Raw genomic sequence first — 16466 nt, 5'->3', positions numbered from 1 at the left:
CTAAAATTAAACAAATCTGACGTAAATCTGCGGCCACAATTTCATCAGGAAATACTGAGAGGGTGCGGCTATGTGTGGGGGCTTGCAGATAAGCAAAAGGTGTTGAATAAATGTAATGTGCCACATAAACAGCCATTTTTTCTCATGGACAGAGAGCTCATAAAAAGAAGATTTCATCAGAAAAACAAATTCCTCTCGTTTTTCGAATGATTATCAAATGGAAACTTGCAGACAATGTACAGTATGTACACCTTGTTTCTCGTCACTCACCATCATCTAGGTACATCTGGTCCAGTTCCTGGGGCTCCTGTTTGACGGTGACGGCCATCGAAGGGGGGCTGGCATCCTCAGGTAACAGGCTGGGTGAGGTGGCTGCTGCCTGAGCCTGACTGGGGCTGTAGGCCTGAATGAAAGGGCTCTCCGCAGTCCCACCGGGAGTGGAAGGGTGGGATACTGGGGAGGATGAGGGACTGCTGTTGGCATAGATGGGGTGATAACCATGGGGCCCTGGGCTGTTGAGGTGGTTGGGGCTGCCCTGGGAATGGAGCATCCCCAGGGAAGAGTTGTGGTCTGGCGATGCTGGGTGGGCGAGGATGGGGAGGCCAGGAGTCTCCTGGATGGAGGGCACCATGGGGCCTGGTGGTGCGGCATGGGGGGGGCTGTTGGGGAGGCACTTGCTGTATGCCACGGGGGACAGGTCATGCAGGGTGGGGCTGGAGCTGGGGGACGACGATGACATGGCAGCATGGCGAGGCGGGCAGGGAGGGTAGCCACCAACCAGGCAGGCATCAGGATCGGCTACAGGCATGATGGGAGTGAGTCTGGGCTGGCTGTAATAGGGCTTTGAATGCATGGGCAGTCTCGCAGTCCCCAGAGAATCATATTCATCACTGGGTTCTGTCTTTATTATCGGCACTGGGGGAAAAAAGTAGAAAGAAAGGTGGAGATATTAAAAAACGTGCAGGGAATCCACGTGGCGCAATGAGTGCACGAGTGAGGCTGAGTAAAGCAGTGAGCAGGCACAATTGTGGCCAAGATACCCTCCATAATCCAAACAAATAACCACCAGTGGATATGGGCTCGGTGTCAACTTGGCTGAGCTCTCTAACACAGAAACCCTCACGCCTCCCACCCGCCACCCGTCTTTACCACACCATGAAAAAAAACAAAAGAATAGGGGGGAAAGAAAAATGGATGAGTCATCAGTGTGGAAAGCCACAGCTGGCTCTAATAATGAACAAGACCTATTTTCTTTGGACTCTCCTCCAGCTCTGATATCCAATAAAAGACTACTTTAAAGCACTGGGCTGCTGCTGTTGCTCCTGCTGCTCAAGGAACCCGGGACCCATAGGTTTCCTCCGCACTCTAGAAGTAATTGTTTCTCTCAGGACCAAAAGATAGAAGCAGAGTGAAAAAAAGGAGATGATTTGATTCTGATTAGGCCGCCTGAGCTCCTTAAGAGGCTGTAGAGCTGTGTCTGTGGTTTCAGGAGCTTCAGGCCTCAGTTAATGCAGGAGAGTGCAGTGACCCCACTTGATCATCCCGCCTCCTCTCTTCTAATTTCTAATCCAGTACAGACCGTCTGCACTGTTTCCTGATTAGTTCTGACTGACAGGTATCACGTGCTTCCTGTTCACTGTCAAGAGAAGTTATTGAAAGCAACTTTCTATTAATTAAACAGAACTACATGGCCTGGGTAGAAAGATGGAGAGGGATCCACATTAAAAAGCTCAATGGTGAGTACATATGCAGACTATGCCAGCACAAAACTAATAGGGCAGTATTAAGATACCCAGATGCATAGCAAAGGCTTCTGAGTCACAATGGACACACTGTTTCTATTTCTACACATTGTTAAAATGTGTTAATGGGTGTGGTGAGCGTTTGATGCCAACCATTAAGAGTTTTTGGCTAAACTTGCTAAAGTGACATTTACTCCAAGGCGTACAGATGTCAATATGAATAAGATGTCTGTCTAAACTGTGTGTTTGCGTTTGTACACAATAGAACCTTTTAGCAATGGTAAAAGCAAAGGTTACAAATTAAATGTATGAAGCGGTGTGTGTGTGATATGAAAAACAGGCTGTTTTTTCAATGTGTTATTACTTTTGTGGGACTTGGATTTGAAAAGACATAAACCGCGCCTGTAGCCTCTGGGGTGCTGAGCTGCGATGCACTGATAACACAGCAAGGAGCACATTTACGTCAGCCTTGTCTGCTTTCAAAGCCCAGGGATCAGGCCTGGTGTCTGGGGGAGCATCGTAAGGCAAGTCCCATTATGCACGGGCCTCCTCTCCACAGCCTGGGGAATAACAAGCAAGTCACATGGTGTGCACTACATTCACAGTCACTTCCCTCAGTGATTCTCTTCCTCTTCCCTGCCTTCTCTTAAGTGTGAATGGATGGCCCAGTGCCATGGAGCCAAGGGTGTGATGTCAGAGTTGTCATGTGGAAATGTCAGAAACAAATTTGATCATTTTCACATTTTTGCTTCAGTTCAAGAATTAAATTGTCAATGATTTGAAACACATTCTGACCTTTCGTCTTATGAAATATTTTTCAAATCGTCAAGCTCGATGGATCCTGAAAAAAGATATACTGTACGAATATGTAAGATTTTCTTGCAGCAGCTACATGAGTGAAAATATTACAAAAAAGATAATGTTTTTAGGATGTCATGGTTTTGAGGTTGTACTTGAAATATTTCAAGGGAAGTAATACATTTGAACTGAGCAAAGCACACTTATGGTTACCAGTCCCTCTGGTTAGTGATTTAAACCAAAGAAAACCAGAGGGATGAAAGCGGCAAATTGTCTAATGTTAGTAATCGTGGATCTCTCTGGATGCCCTTCTTAAGATTAAACAAATCTAATGTAGCAAGTCACAACATTTCCTGCCTGTGACCATAACCAACATGAACATTTCATTTAGAGAAATAGGGTGAATCAGCAGTAGCTCAGAAGGGATGGGATGTTGTTGTCCTTTGCAGCCTCACTTTGTAATCCAGTTTGAAAAGACAGGTGTGTTTTTAAAGAAGAGTTTGGTTTATTGCAGCTTAAAGTTTTCATTCCCAGTGATGTAATTTGTCAACATTATTTTCCTGTATGCCTTCTGACTGAGCAAGACTGGCAAAATAGGAAATCAAATCATATTGGACTAATGGACTTTCTTTAAAACATTTTTTCCGAGATTCTCCCTCCTCTGCTACATATATAAACAGCGGTCTCCCTCCAGCTTGATCCATCTGTGTGTCTCCTTTCCACTTTGTATGTGAGCTGAGAAAACAGATTCACCAGGCGAGTCCCAACTTCAGCTGGCTTTTATTTCCTCCCAACCTGTGGGTTATGGCCCACAGACAGTTGATGTTCTGCACATGGTTTTCTCTCGGTCTCTGGCAGTTTCCTCTCTGTCTGCTCGTATTAAACTGATCAGGCCTGATCTGGGTATTTTATTGAGTACTCGTTTCCTCTGACGAGAATGGGAATCAGGACTTGGATATGTGTATGTGCCTGTATCAGTGTATTTGATGAGGAAGGCAAGCAAACAGGGCTTATGTAGATTTGTAAATTATAACAAGACCCTCTCTACTTTTAGCCATCGGCAAAGGGGATACAAAAAGTTCTGATTCTCATTTCCGATGCTTATTGGCTAGGATATGACAGTATCATAACACTGTGCAAAAATCAGGGATTGTCTTGTTGCAGAAATGCTGAACTCATCTTGTTCTAACGGCATGAATCTGCAGTGACATTTAACATGGAGCAGGTGGTAGTTCATTAACTCAAAGGTACCTGGTGCACCATGTCCCACTGTGTAGGCAATCTGGTCACCCACTATACAGTGGGCCTTAGTGCACCGTAGGTGAGTCTGACAAAGCCAGAAGCTGTAGACATGACAGAAACAGTTCAGTCTTTGTCCAATTTTTGGAAAAACATGACTGTGCAAATATTTACGAAAAAAAGAACAATGTGTGGTTCATCAACTTTTCCTATATGTGTCACAGAACATGTTTCTGACTTTCCCCTCTCCAACTCAAACCACAAACCAGTGCAGCGGGGGGAGTCGGCACCCGTTTGCGTTAAGAATAGAACTTGATATTACAGAGGAATCTCCAAACGGCCTGTAAAAATAAAGGGGTTCCGAGAAGTTCTTCTCTCGGGCTTCGGTCATTGCCAGCACTTTTTTGGCATTTGCTGTTTAATGTGGTTGATGAAAACTGTTTCTTATTTGAAGAGCAACACGTCACGTCGCTACTCACGCAAGAATGATTGGAAGGGAGCTTGGAAAAGCGAGGTTTATTCCGGGAGCCAGACAAGGACATTTGTACTGTATGTACATCCCAACATCACAGACAAGCACTTGACAAACAAACCACAAATGCTGCTGATGGTATATCTCAACAGCAAATGTCTTCTTGATCCTTCGGCTGAAGGCAGCTTTACCTCATATTCAATGACTCATGAGAAGCAAAAATTTGACATAATTGGCTTAAATGTTGTATACTTTTTATGTATTTAATTTTAATGCTTTCTTAAAATTGGAAAGCTAAGGGTCAGGTTCTTTTGTTCCCAAGCACAACTGAAGGATTGCTTTGCTCATGAGGACACTTGACCTATGTGCTCTCTGACATACTACACAATGCTAATGCTAATGACAAATGTTGAAGAGGATGTCTCTGAGTGGCTCAAATCCTGTTTTAACTTCACAATGAATTATTATGGTAATGTTTCAACAGGTCTCCAGCACCCCTCTAATCATATCACTGAGGCTTATCTTCGTCTGTTAACTAGTTAGAGTGAGGGCAGCTATGATTCCACTACAGACTGCATCTGATAATAATGTGATAATTTCATGCCGGAGGCAGGACAAAGCTGAGAGAAAATAAAAATCTAACAACAGTAACTAATATATCTAACAATACACAGTCTCTTTTGAAATTATATGTATGATTTGAGCTGAGGGGAACATACAGCATAGTGAAACCTTTTCTTATCTGTTTAGTTCTTCAAATGCAGGCATCAATGTTAAGCCAGAGTAGGTGCCAACCACATTTGCATCGGTTTCAAAGAATAGCAAGATGGTCACATGACCTGAATGGAAAATAAAGGTGGTTTTCACTAGCATCTGTGTCCCAGAGAGTGTTTGCTTCATCCTTCCGCTGTTTCAAACAAGTCAGGCTATTTTCAGGGTTGGGTTGGCCTTTTTATAGATGAGCAGTCACCAGAGTGTGAAAGAAATGTTCTCTCTAAACAACGTCAGTGACCACAACTGTGCTTGAAGTGGGACAGCGGGCCGGAAGAGTCTTTTCATACAAGCAAGCAAAAAAGTGTTGACAACAGTGTGTGTGTATGTGTGTGTGTGGGTGTCCTCCTCCCCAGCCCACCCCGAGTACCTGGCCACAGTGTTCGTTGTTTCTCTGTGTTGACACACACACTGAAACCCTCAAAAGCAAACAGCTTCACTAGGATTTCCTCATTCTTTGTTGCTGTATTGAAACCATGAATGCATTGCCACAGAGGGTCTGTTTACATTGATAATAATCTTTATACAGTATTCTTTGTGAATGCTTTTCAGTCAGTGATTAGTCGCTATGCCAGCTAGCATCATGAATAAGAAATAAAATTTTGCCATTGCATTTATATTTTTATCTACATTTATAATTATTATAAACATTAGCCTACAAATCTCACTGACTATGTAAAGCAAGTGTCAATGGTATAACAAATTGCAACTCTGCTGGTGACTCTACTGTGTTATTTCACCAGAGAAATTATGTTTTTTTGGTGTTGCCCATGGTTTCCTAACTGAAATGAGATTATTTCTGCACCCAGAGCAGTTCTGCCTCAGTTGTTATGCAGTACAGTTGTAATATTACACTCAGGACTGGACTGGCCATCTGGTAGCCCGGGCACTTTCCCGGTGGGCCGACGTGCCTTTTGAGCCGAAACAGCTGTCTATTTTTTCTTTTTTTTGTCTGACCGGCCCATAAAACAGGTAGATTGTTTTTTTTCTTGACACTGGACTGGCCCGATCGCATCTTTAAACCCCTCCCTCAGCCTTTGGGCTCAGTGCCTTCATTAACAGCGCATCTGTAAAAACAGAGTCCCAAAATTAAACAAAAACAAGATAATAATACCCAACCACAGAGGGCTGGCACCCGGCAGTCTCTCTCTCCCAGCCAATTACTTTTGGTCCAGTTAATTTTAACTTTACCTGGGCCCGCCCCTTTCCCATCTCTGTTATGGAGTGACATCAAATGGATAGTGGAGTGGAGTAAGATGGACAAATAAAAAGAGAAAAAAACAAGGTGGTGCTGAAAAGATGAGAGAGAAGAGGTTAAAGTCCCTTGAGGCTGATGCAGCCAAATGTTTATAAAATAACAAATTATTCATTTGGCACCGTTACCAGTCAATCATCTCAGCCTAGTGAGTCCGAAGGCACAGGCAGAAGAGAGCAGAGAGAGCAGCCCAGTGGGCCCAGCGATACCAGTTCAACTGTTAGTCAAGGTTCTGCAGCTGAAGCAGTAAGACAGAAGACAACAGGCATAAGATAAGGTTTGGGTTAGGCTAGCTGGCTATTTAGCTATATCAGGTGCCTTTATCTGAAACAACATTTTTTCATAAAATCAATGTGCTTGTCAATGTCACTTTTCGTGAACTGACCAATCACAGCCTGGATGGAGCGGGACATTAAAAAAAGGTTGACATGCTAAAGCAAACTTTCAAATGTTGAACTCATTGTTATGCATGAATGGTTATGATTATTGACAAGTTAGTACTTAGCAGAGTCTAATATACATATATATATATTTTTTTTTTTTTTACTAAAGTTATTGTTATATAAGTGTGGCTTGGGTTGGGTGTGGATGGTGGAAGCAGTGTTTCGTGGGGGGTCGGGGGCACTGTGTATTACCTCTTTGATTTAAAGACTGAATATTTGTTTTTAGACAATGCTATGTTGTATGTTTTAATGTGTGTCTACAAAAGGTGGTAATCTCAAAATAGAACTCAATTCATGATTCACGGTCTATTTGGCTGTGACACTTGTGAGTTAATTATGCTCCTCTGAGAAGACATTGGCCCTGCTTGTGTGGTCCACACTGTACTTGTGGTTTACTTGGCAGTGAAAGAGAGAACACAACAAGTCATCTTTTAATTAGAGCTTTGTTTATGCACAGGGAAATGACTTAGAGATGTGTAGTGGAGGCTAATAAGCCTCTTCATCTCTTTCTCTCTCTCTCTCTCTCTCTCTCTCTCTCTCTCTTTTCTCTGGAAGTACAGCATATGAAATGAATATGCTATATATGGCCACAGTGTGTCTGTCCCACACTGGTCCAGTTACCCATAATGCACTCGTTCATCATATAATCAGGCATCTCCAAATAGGGCCGTGCTCTACTTTCTCTCAGAGCCTCATCCAAAATCCCAATCTCCTGTGGTCATAAATACATCTGCTGATAATCTAAATGTCACATCTTATTAACAGCTGTAGACTCAAAACACAATGCATACTATCCTAGCAGCATTAGACCCTTTAGACACTGATCAATGAAAACAAGATACCATTGTTTTGATCAAATAGATTTCACTGGTTATCAGGGAAGCGGGGCTTGCTGGTTGGAATCCATAAACCAGCTAGGACAATCAACAAAAACCAGGAGGGAAATCTGTGGGAGTTGGAGCATCACTAAACCCGCCTGTAGCAACTGTTGTTCAGGCGCCAGAAAAGTTGTTTAGTGCCTTAAGAAAGGTACTGAACTCCCAACTGCTTCAGTAAAGCTGCAGGCAACAGAAAAGGACTTTGGCACTACAAACGGCAAGCATTGTTTTGCTGAAATAAGAGAAAACGTGCTTAGTCAACTTTCTCTGGATACATAAAGACAAAATAACAGTATTCTACTCGGATGGTTGAAAGTGATACCAAAGCTGGTATTTCACCTGCACCCATTGTGAAAAGTCAATAGCTCACAATGTAATTTTGAGGCTGAACTCTTCTCTAACCTCTCAGCAATACATTCTTCCAATTCCAATGTGAAAGCCATCTATAAACACTGAGGCCAGGGACACATGATAAACACAGAGAGAGGTATTCCTGGGTTTTCAGGTTGCTACATGAATGACAAGGCAAAGCACTGCCTGGTAGATGTATGTGTGTGTGTGTGTGTGTGTGTTTGCATGGATGTGCATTTGTGCGTTCATAGGTTTGTTGGTGAACCTGGGGGGCATTGTGTGAGGTGGGGTGTGAAAGTCAGGTCGTCGGGGGATTGACTTCTCTACATCAACAGCGCTCGGAGGCTCTGTCACTCAGCAGGTACACCTCATCGCTGGGGAACGCGGTCTCACTACAGAATAAACACACCTCACATCTTCTGCTCTCACTCACAGGCTGCGGCCAAGTGGTGCCAGACATAACGTCAAAAACATTGACTAAAAAATGGCCACAAATTTCACATGGCATGTTGACAGCTGCAGTAAACTATAGTGGATGGATGTCAAGACCTGGAGAAATACTCTACATGATGAGTGCAGAGTGTGCAGCTTGTGAAAATCATACGTCTTTCAATGTCACTGGCAATAAAAAGGTGGGAAATATTTATGATGTTTACCATTAGGAGGCAGGTAGGTGAAGTGCTGATACTGGCTCCTCTTCCTCTTGCCGTTGCAGACATAGAAGTTAACCTGCACCGGGCTGGATATTCTCTGGTTCCTGTACGGCGGGATCTCCACAACAACAGTACTCTAAAATACAAATAAGACACAACAAGATATTTGAAGATTTGACCTTTATGTGATAAGACAGCAGCTGATACCATCAAAAAATAAATGTCCTTTAGTTGTATTTACTCATGTAATTTGATGTCACTCTCCAAATGTAAGTTTGTAGACTTCCTGCAGCATATTAATCAACAGCTATGTTTATTTTGCAGCTGGCCTGCATTTAGGGTACTGTTTCCAAGAGACTGGACTGGGAACTGGTCTAATTGAGCTCGTCTGGACTGTGCAGACGCAGTACTACAGCCCATGAGGTTGGTCCAGTGCCCATGTTTGTCTCTGAGGAAAACCCCAGGGCTTTAGCTCTGTCCCCGTACGGCACGAGAGGAGAGAGAGGTAGCCTGCTTATTTGTTTGCACAGCCATGCCTCCCTGTGGAGAGGCTCCCCAGGAAGGCCAGACCTCAGCAAGTCTGGACGGATGTGAACTTTCGACTGCTTTCTTTCTGACAACAGAACATGGAGAGAATTTGTCTGAGTGTTTGTGTCTAATTCCTGGGATGTCTGTCACTCTCACAGAGGCCTAAACAGGCCAGACTGGGGCACTTTGACAGGAAGCAGGTTTTTGTTGGTTATCACTGTGGATGTAGGGAGCCAAGGGTTGGAGGGGGGGGGGGTCTCGTCCTCAGTCCTGGTCTGCCCTCCAGATGACGACAAAGAAAAAATGCAGGTGGCTGATTAAGTGTGTTGAGTGTGTGTGTGTGTGTGTGTGTGTGTGTGTGTGTGTGTGTGTGTGTATGCATATGGCTTTCCCTCCATCCTAACCAATGAAAGTTAGCACGCTCTGGATGGCAATAAAAACACAGTCTGACAGGCAGGCTGGAGCAATTTAAAGTAATCTGGTGGCAACTGACATAAGAAGGCCAGTGCTCTCTTGCTGTCTTTCCCTACTTGTTTGTTGGATCTACAAATAAACACACTGCTGCATTTGTCTTTCAGCGACCTCGCCTCCCCATACTGCCGCCCCCGGCCGAGCCTTGCACGCCCGCTAATTTTCCTAGCATCTGGGACTCCAGCCATAGTACATAAGCTAGCCCTGCAGGCCAATTAGACATCAGAGTCCATATTTACCCTCCTGATGCAACCAAGTCATTTACCTGAGTGAAATAACAGCAACAACAAGGAGAAAAACACCCTCAAGTTGCAGCATTTAGATGCGCTTGGTTCATTTTAGACCCCGTGCAAGTGTAAATTGCCTCGGTTAGTTTACACAAAGAAGGGGGAAGTGGGGGGAGGATGCGACACCACTGATGAAAGGCATCAGCAATTCAAAACAAACTGTCATCACGCACAAGCAAACAGGTTTTCGCAGATCCTGTACTTGACTCTCCAATTGAAAGCAGATCTAACAAACCTCAGTGAAATCTTAATTAACTCCAGAACACAGCCAGCTTTCTGTGACATGTAGAACAACATTTGCTTCATTCCCTTTCTTGACGATTCCCTTTCGCTCCATTTTATATTAACACAATCTGAACGTGTGTCTGAGCGTCAGTAAAATGAGTGCACTGGTTTATTTTCTCATTACGGCTCTCATGAAAAGCAGCAGGTAAAAGCAGGGGTGTAAGCCACTCTTGGCGGCGTGATCCCGGCACAGACGAAGTCCAATTCACCACCACAAAACTTTGCTGTGAACTAAATGTCTGGCTATGCTGGGAGGGCTGTGGCGTGATTATGTGTGTATATATATATATATATATGTGTGTTCCTGTTTATGCTTCCATTTTGTAATCTGTGTGTGTGTGTGTGTGTGTGTGTGTGTTTTGTGTGTGTTTCAGATGCAAAAAGAATATGACAGCCCCTGTTTACTCTGGGAGGCTACAGAGATTTTGTGAAAATTCCATTCAGGATTGCATGGGCTAATCATCATTGTCTATGTTGCAACTCGCAATGCCTTAGCAAAGGTTACATCATTGCAGGGGACAGATGAGAAGGAGACAGAGAGGAAAGGAGAAAGTGTCAAGGGAGGGTGGGACTGAAGACAGCAGGAGCATTTCCAATGAGTCATGTCGGTGAGGTGCACTTACAGATTTGACGGAGTCCTTGTCCACTTTGGCTTCTGTCTCCCAGAGATGATGCCCATCTATTGACAAAAGAATTAAATACAATATTTAGTATGGTTCATTATGAGCTACTTCATTATACAAACAAGATTGATCTTAAATGGAGGGTGGCTATAATCTGCAGATGATACTTAGTACTGGTGAAGATGTGTTCTTTGGGGTGGGTTAGTGTATTTGGGGTTTTAGCATTTTGTTCAGTGTAGAGCTGAAACAATTAGTCGATTAAACCATTAGTCAATAATTTGATAAATGATTGATAGTCATTTATCAAGCAAAAATGCCAAGCATTTGCTGGTTTCAACTTCTCAAATGCGAACATTTGCTACTTCTCTAAGTCTTTGAAAAGTAAATACCTTTAGGTTTTGGACTAAAAAAGCAAAACAAAACAAAGGGAGAATGTTATTTTAGGTTTTGAAAAATTGTGATGAGTATTTTTCATTATATTATGACATATTATTATAAATTATCATGAAATTAAGCATGGAGCTGCCACTCTCTTATTGGGTCTATCTCCATTAAGTTCTTCTTTATTTTTGTCCCTTCATTAAATCCCTGATTAGATACTTTTTTATATTCTCCTCCCTTATTTCTATTCTTAACTTTGCTCTGTGAAATTACAAAAAAAACCCCAGCAGCTTTTGTTCACTCTGTTTTTCTTCTCATCTCCATCTTGTTGTGGTAAGGAGGTTTCCTTTGCTGCCATGCAATAAAAGGCCTGTGAGCTACTGCAGCTGTTGGGAGCCTGCAGAAGCTCAGCTCACATTCTTTGGGTTTTCTCTGTGATTTCATGCCACACCTTAGTGAACAGACGCTCTGGGCTCTGCTAGGGCAATCAGCACCGACCACAGTGCCATTTTTCTTTCTTTTTTTCAGAACCGATGACTCATTAAGGCTGTCAGAAATAGAAGTGACACAGAACAGCCTTTGTGTCAGTGGCACCATGTGAGGCAATAGCATGGGCACTGTGGCACTGCTACTGTATGTTAGCGGGGGTTCTGAGCAGCTGTGCCTTTATGGATATAGCAATACAGTCGCTGCTGAAACGCTGCTGGGACAGGAAGCCATCAGATAAGATAATCAGAGTCAGTTTCCAAATAACTGATAGCAGAAGTCCAGCAGCTCTGGAAGATGTAAATCCCTTGTTTTTTTCCCAAGCATTATGTTTTTTACATCATGCAGTGAGTGAAAGAATAAAGGATCCCAGTGACGGTTGGCTTATTATTGGTGAGCTGTGGTAGTGGGGGCGGATGGTCAGCTTTATTATTCAGAGACTGAACATCAGTAGATATCTCTTTCCAAAATGGCCTCATTAAAACTCAGGGAAAGAGAAAAACAGACGGTGAACAGATCAGATAAGGGTTTTCTATTTGAACTGAGGGAAATAAGAGTTGCATATGGAGAAATGTGCCTCGCTGTAATGGAGATGATGTGGATGACTGGGGAATAGAAGCAGGCTGATATGCCTATAGGACTGCCATAGGGCAAAGCAATGATACTGTGCATGTGGCAGGCGATTGAGATGCTCAAAAGAATGAGACACATAATGCTGTGAAGTGGCTAAGGGTATGGAAGGGCAATTAGAGTGAGCACAGACAGGGAGAAGGTCAGAGAAAGGGAGAGAGACAGAGACAAACAGAGATGAGCGTTCCTCATGTTACGTCTAAGGGAACCAAGAGGGAATCTCACCCGCCTCCGCTCTGGGAGACACTCCAAGAGGGAAACCTTAGACTACGACGTCAACCCCAACCTCCACTAGTAAACATGTTTTTCAAGCTTTTCTTCCTCTCTTTCTCTCTCTACCTTCCTATTGATCTTTTCTCTCACCTTTTATACCTCTCAGTCACTTTGTTTGTCCAAACTTTTTAATGATTACTCCATCAGACTTAGCAAATCTAAAACTGAGCCTGACTTGGGATGGGGCCACATGTGGCATACCTTTGCGAGTCAGAGAGTGCTGTACGACTGATAACCACAGAACTTTCCATTCACTCCTTCTTCCCTGCAACATCTGCAAAATGCTTCTGTTCCCGACAACACCTCCTCCTTCATGCAGCCTCCACCCACGCGTAATGCACACACACAGATGCAGACACATGCACACACGCAGCCACAGTATCCTCTACCTTTGTTCCTAGCCTTCAACTTAAATTATAAGTGGGGGAAGCACAAAACAATAGGTGGTAGGCTATAGGAGCTGTGTCTGGAGAAGTCTTGATATAATCCAGTCACTTTTAAACAGAGAAATGAATGGACACATGCAAGCACACAGACAAATAGAACACACACGTATTCTTAGGCTTTGTGCTTGAAGGTAAACCCACCATCTGTCTATTGCGCTACATGACTCACTTGTGCAAATGAGATCCACAAAGACTAACACCAACACAGACAACCAGGACAACACACTCATTCATCAGGCAATTAAACCATATGTAGGGTGAGGCTTCTTGGAATCATCTCTTCTTCTTCAATTCTTGACAACACACAATGTTGAATGAAGTTTGGTTAATGATGTAGAGAAAGATGTAGAGACTATGTCCTTCACTTGGTGTAAACTATAGCTGGTGATCATCAAAAGACAAACAACCATTGCAGATACAAACTATATTTTTAAGCAAATAATATTTTTAATAGGTTTTATATCTTCTAATTCCCAATAAGACTACTAACTTCTTTTTTTTTTTTTTTTTACAAAGCCACAGATAGTTGAGTAATGACATCTTTGTCCTCACAATGACCTTACAGATTTTGGCTTTCCAGATGTGATTTTTCCTTCAAAAAAGTGTTGTGTAGTGCACAACAACTTCCACTGACCAAAGAGAGTTCACTTTAGTATTTTTGAGAATGGAAAATATGATTCACATGCTTAATTACAGAGGTTGTCTTGTGAAACAACCCAGACGTATTTTGCAGCTATGTCTCTTTTCCAGAGATGATTTTCAGGAGTATTTTTCTCTCTTTCCTGTTTACATACATCAAGTTTATTTTCCGTTTTAGCACCACTCTGCTGCTGCTACCTGGACTTAAAATGCTTCTGTGATTTTACACATATTTTCATGGCAATTACCTTGTTATCCAATGTGGAGCAAAGCCAAAAGGCCAAAGGGGTTCCCCCATGACTGATCCCAGAGGTACAGCTGCTTTCCTCTCTGAAGCACCTGACCTCTGCCAATCTGAGGACTGGTGAAATTGGAGAAATGTGGGTCTGCTTCAGATTGAGGCTTCTGTGAAAATTATGACCTGACTTTAGATTTGTGATGGGTTTATAGTCAGGAAGTGAGTTATTCTTGGTGTATAAGAGCGTGAGCTGACTTGACCTGTGGGTGCAGGCTGAGGAGGATGGCGGCCAGCAGAGTCAGATTTTATCCTTTTGTCAAGACTCCAGCTGTGTGGCTGAAAATGATCTAAAAACTGAGAGGGATGGCTGGAAGATCATCCAGACTTTTACATTTGTGTAATATTTGTGTTTACAAGGAAGACATCAAGGTTGGATGCTCTCCATGGTGTGCTGCACAGTATATCACAGCCTACGGAGGGTCACAACAAGACCCTTACTTACAAACCTTCACCATAAATGTATGGTGAGTGCAGGTAGATGCTATTTGTGCAGGGTCTCTTTAACTGGTTGCAGACAAATGGGACACAAAGTCCAATGCATTGAACAATGTTTAATCAAGCTATACAGTTTCACTATTCTTATTACATGGAGGGGGCATTCCTTAAGGCCTGGCCCAAAATGGGAAATGGAAACAGTTGTCTCTCTCTGATTTCAACCACTTATCTGGCTATAACAGGTCCAGACAAGTCTGAAGAAAGGGTGGAGGCCACACGACAATCTAGACATCTTTCTGTTATGATACTGATATGATCCAACCGATTCCTTTGATGAATAGACGTGCCCAAAGCAGAGGCATTCCGAAATGGTGCACTGGCCTGTTGCTGATCAGTCTTTACATCATGAAAGAAATACATTTTAATGAGCTGGAGGCTTTGAGGGTGAGAGGCAAACTTTCAGTTGTATTTCACACAAGCTTCGCCCTACAACAGGATCCTATAGGTTTAACTATGAATCCTCGTGGATCAACACACTGAAAATATAATACAGGCTCACTTCGCCAAACGTATATCATTGATGGGGGCAGTGACGGCCCCCTTCTATATTGTATGTTATGGTTTGCTCTTTTTGGGGATTGACCCATCAATTTCTCATAGACACAGCCTAAGACATGCAGTAGTTAATACATGATTCATTTCATGGGGGATGGCAAAGGAGCTGGAGAGGTTAAGCCCCTACAGCTCTGTTAGAGGGCTCCTCCTAGAACTACAATTATTATACATAATCATTGATTTTGGTGCAGTATACCATCCTAATTAGACAGATTATTGTAACTCATACTTCTTTAATCTCTAGCCTGTAGCAGGGGTGGAGGCTGAACTTACACTGCCATAGTGCCAAAACTTTGAGCCAAGATTATGCAGGTTATCTTAGCCTAAAGCCAAAGGGCAGTCTAGACACACTGCTAGAAGTACAATACATTGACCGATTTGTCTGGTGTTTAGACTTGCCCAAGGTAGAAGTGTTCAATGAAGTATAAACAGTCTCTGAATAAACTCTAACAGTACAGATCACAGTCTGTAAGGCCTCGAATTATGAAGGTATGAGAATCAAAATATTTCAGCCTGTTGCTGAGGAGTTTACTCAAGACAAGAGAAATAGCCTAGGGGTATTGTTGTGGACTATGCTGTCCTAATGTTACAGATTATACTGTAGCTTAGAATTCTCTTAGTCTTGGCTGTGAGCTCGACCAGCCTGAAGCAGAGGTGGAGAAGACCAGACTTCTTCCTGCTGCAGCCCAGGCTGTGTGGTGCTGCTGAGCTCCAGGCAAAGCTCCAATCCCACCAGATGTAAAAACTATCCAGCTCACCAGGGAATTCCCTTACCTCCCCTCTGAGTCAGAGTGTAGGCTTTCCCCAGCTCTCCTCTCTCTCTCTCTCTCTCTCTCTCTCCCTCTCTCTCTGTTTGTCTGTCTGTCTCTATTTTCCCTGCCTCTAGCACTCATTCCATCCATGGAAAGCAGGGCAAGCCAGAACACACACTGCAATAGGTGCGACAGGTATGTCCTCCTACTTCGGTGCCAAAAGAGCGGTTTGGGCAAACCGAAACACTGACACAGCCTCAACACATACACATAATAAAAATAACAGTAAAACTGTACCAAGCACAACAATGCAAAAGGAGATGGAAAGTTTCATAAATGCCCACATTGCAGCTATGTGAAGGGTACGATTCTCCACTGCAGAGAATAAATATGATGAGGCCTATTAAAAATAAATGAAAAGAATGTTTACATTGCAGCAGGAGCCAAAATTTGGACTTGAGGTCCTTGAGTCTATCATTATCTAGCTACAGTCTGCTCTCCCTGCTGAGTGTGTTCTGTGATGAATTAAAAAACTAGGAAAAGCAGTTATATTGATTCATCCATTGAAGCTATAAATAAAGTTTCACATGAATACATAAAACCTTTTATTGGGACCCGTAGAAATTGACCCTACACTTGGCATTCATTCACTAAACAAGAGTCAACATCAGTGCAGGATATATGTATTTACATACAGTATATACACTTCTATGCT

General features: G+C 43.0%; 1 protein-coding gene across 4 annotated transcripts in view; it reads right to left on the bottom strand.

Moving 5' to 3' along the window:
* The window catches only part of LOC122881863 (nuclear factor of activated T-cells, cytoplasmic 1-like), a 61909-nt gene that overhangs the window by 20051 nt on the left and 25392 nt on the right, over positions 1 to 16466 (bottom strand). For all 4 annotated transcript variants that reach the window (XM_044208543.1, XM_044208546.1, XM_044208545.1 and 1 more), the window contains exons 7-9: positions 10797 to 10852; positions 8606 to 8738; positions 271 to 915 (exon numbers count right to left, since the gene is read on the bottom strand). In XM_044208543.1, coding sequence (XP_044064478.1) covers positions 271 to 915; positions 8606 to 8738; positions 10797 to 10852 — 834 coding nt within the window. The remainder of the gene's footprint in view (positions 1 to 270; positions 916 to 8605; positions 8739 to 10796; positions 10853 to 16466) is intronic.

Source organism: Siniperca chuatsi, linkage group LG9 (genome assembly GCF_020085105.1).
Source record: "Siniperca chuatsi isolate FFG_IHB_CAS linkage group LG9, ASM2008510v1, whole genome shotgun sequence".
In the NCBI taxonomy this organism is placed as follows: domain Eukaryota; kingdom Metazoa; phylum Chordata; class Actinopteri; order Centrarchiformes; family Sinipercidae; genus Siniperca; species Siniperca chuatsi.
This window is presented reverse-complemented; position numbering and strand designations above follow the sequence as displayed.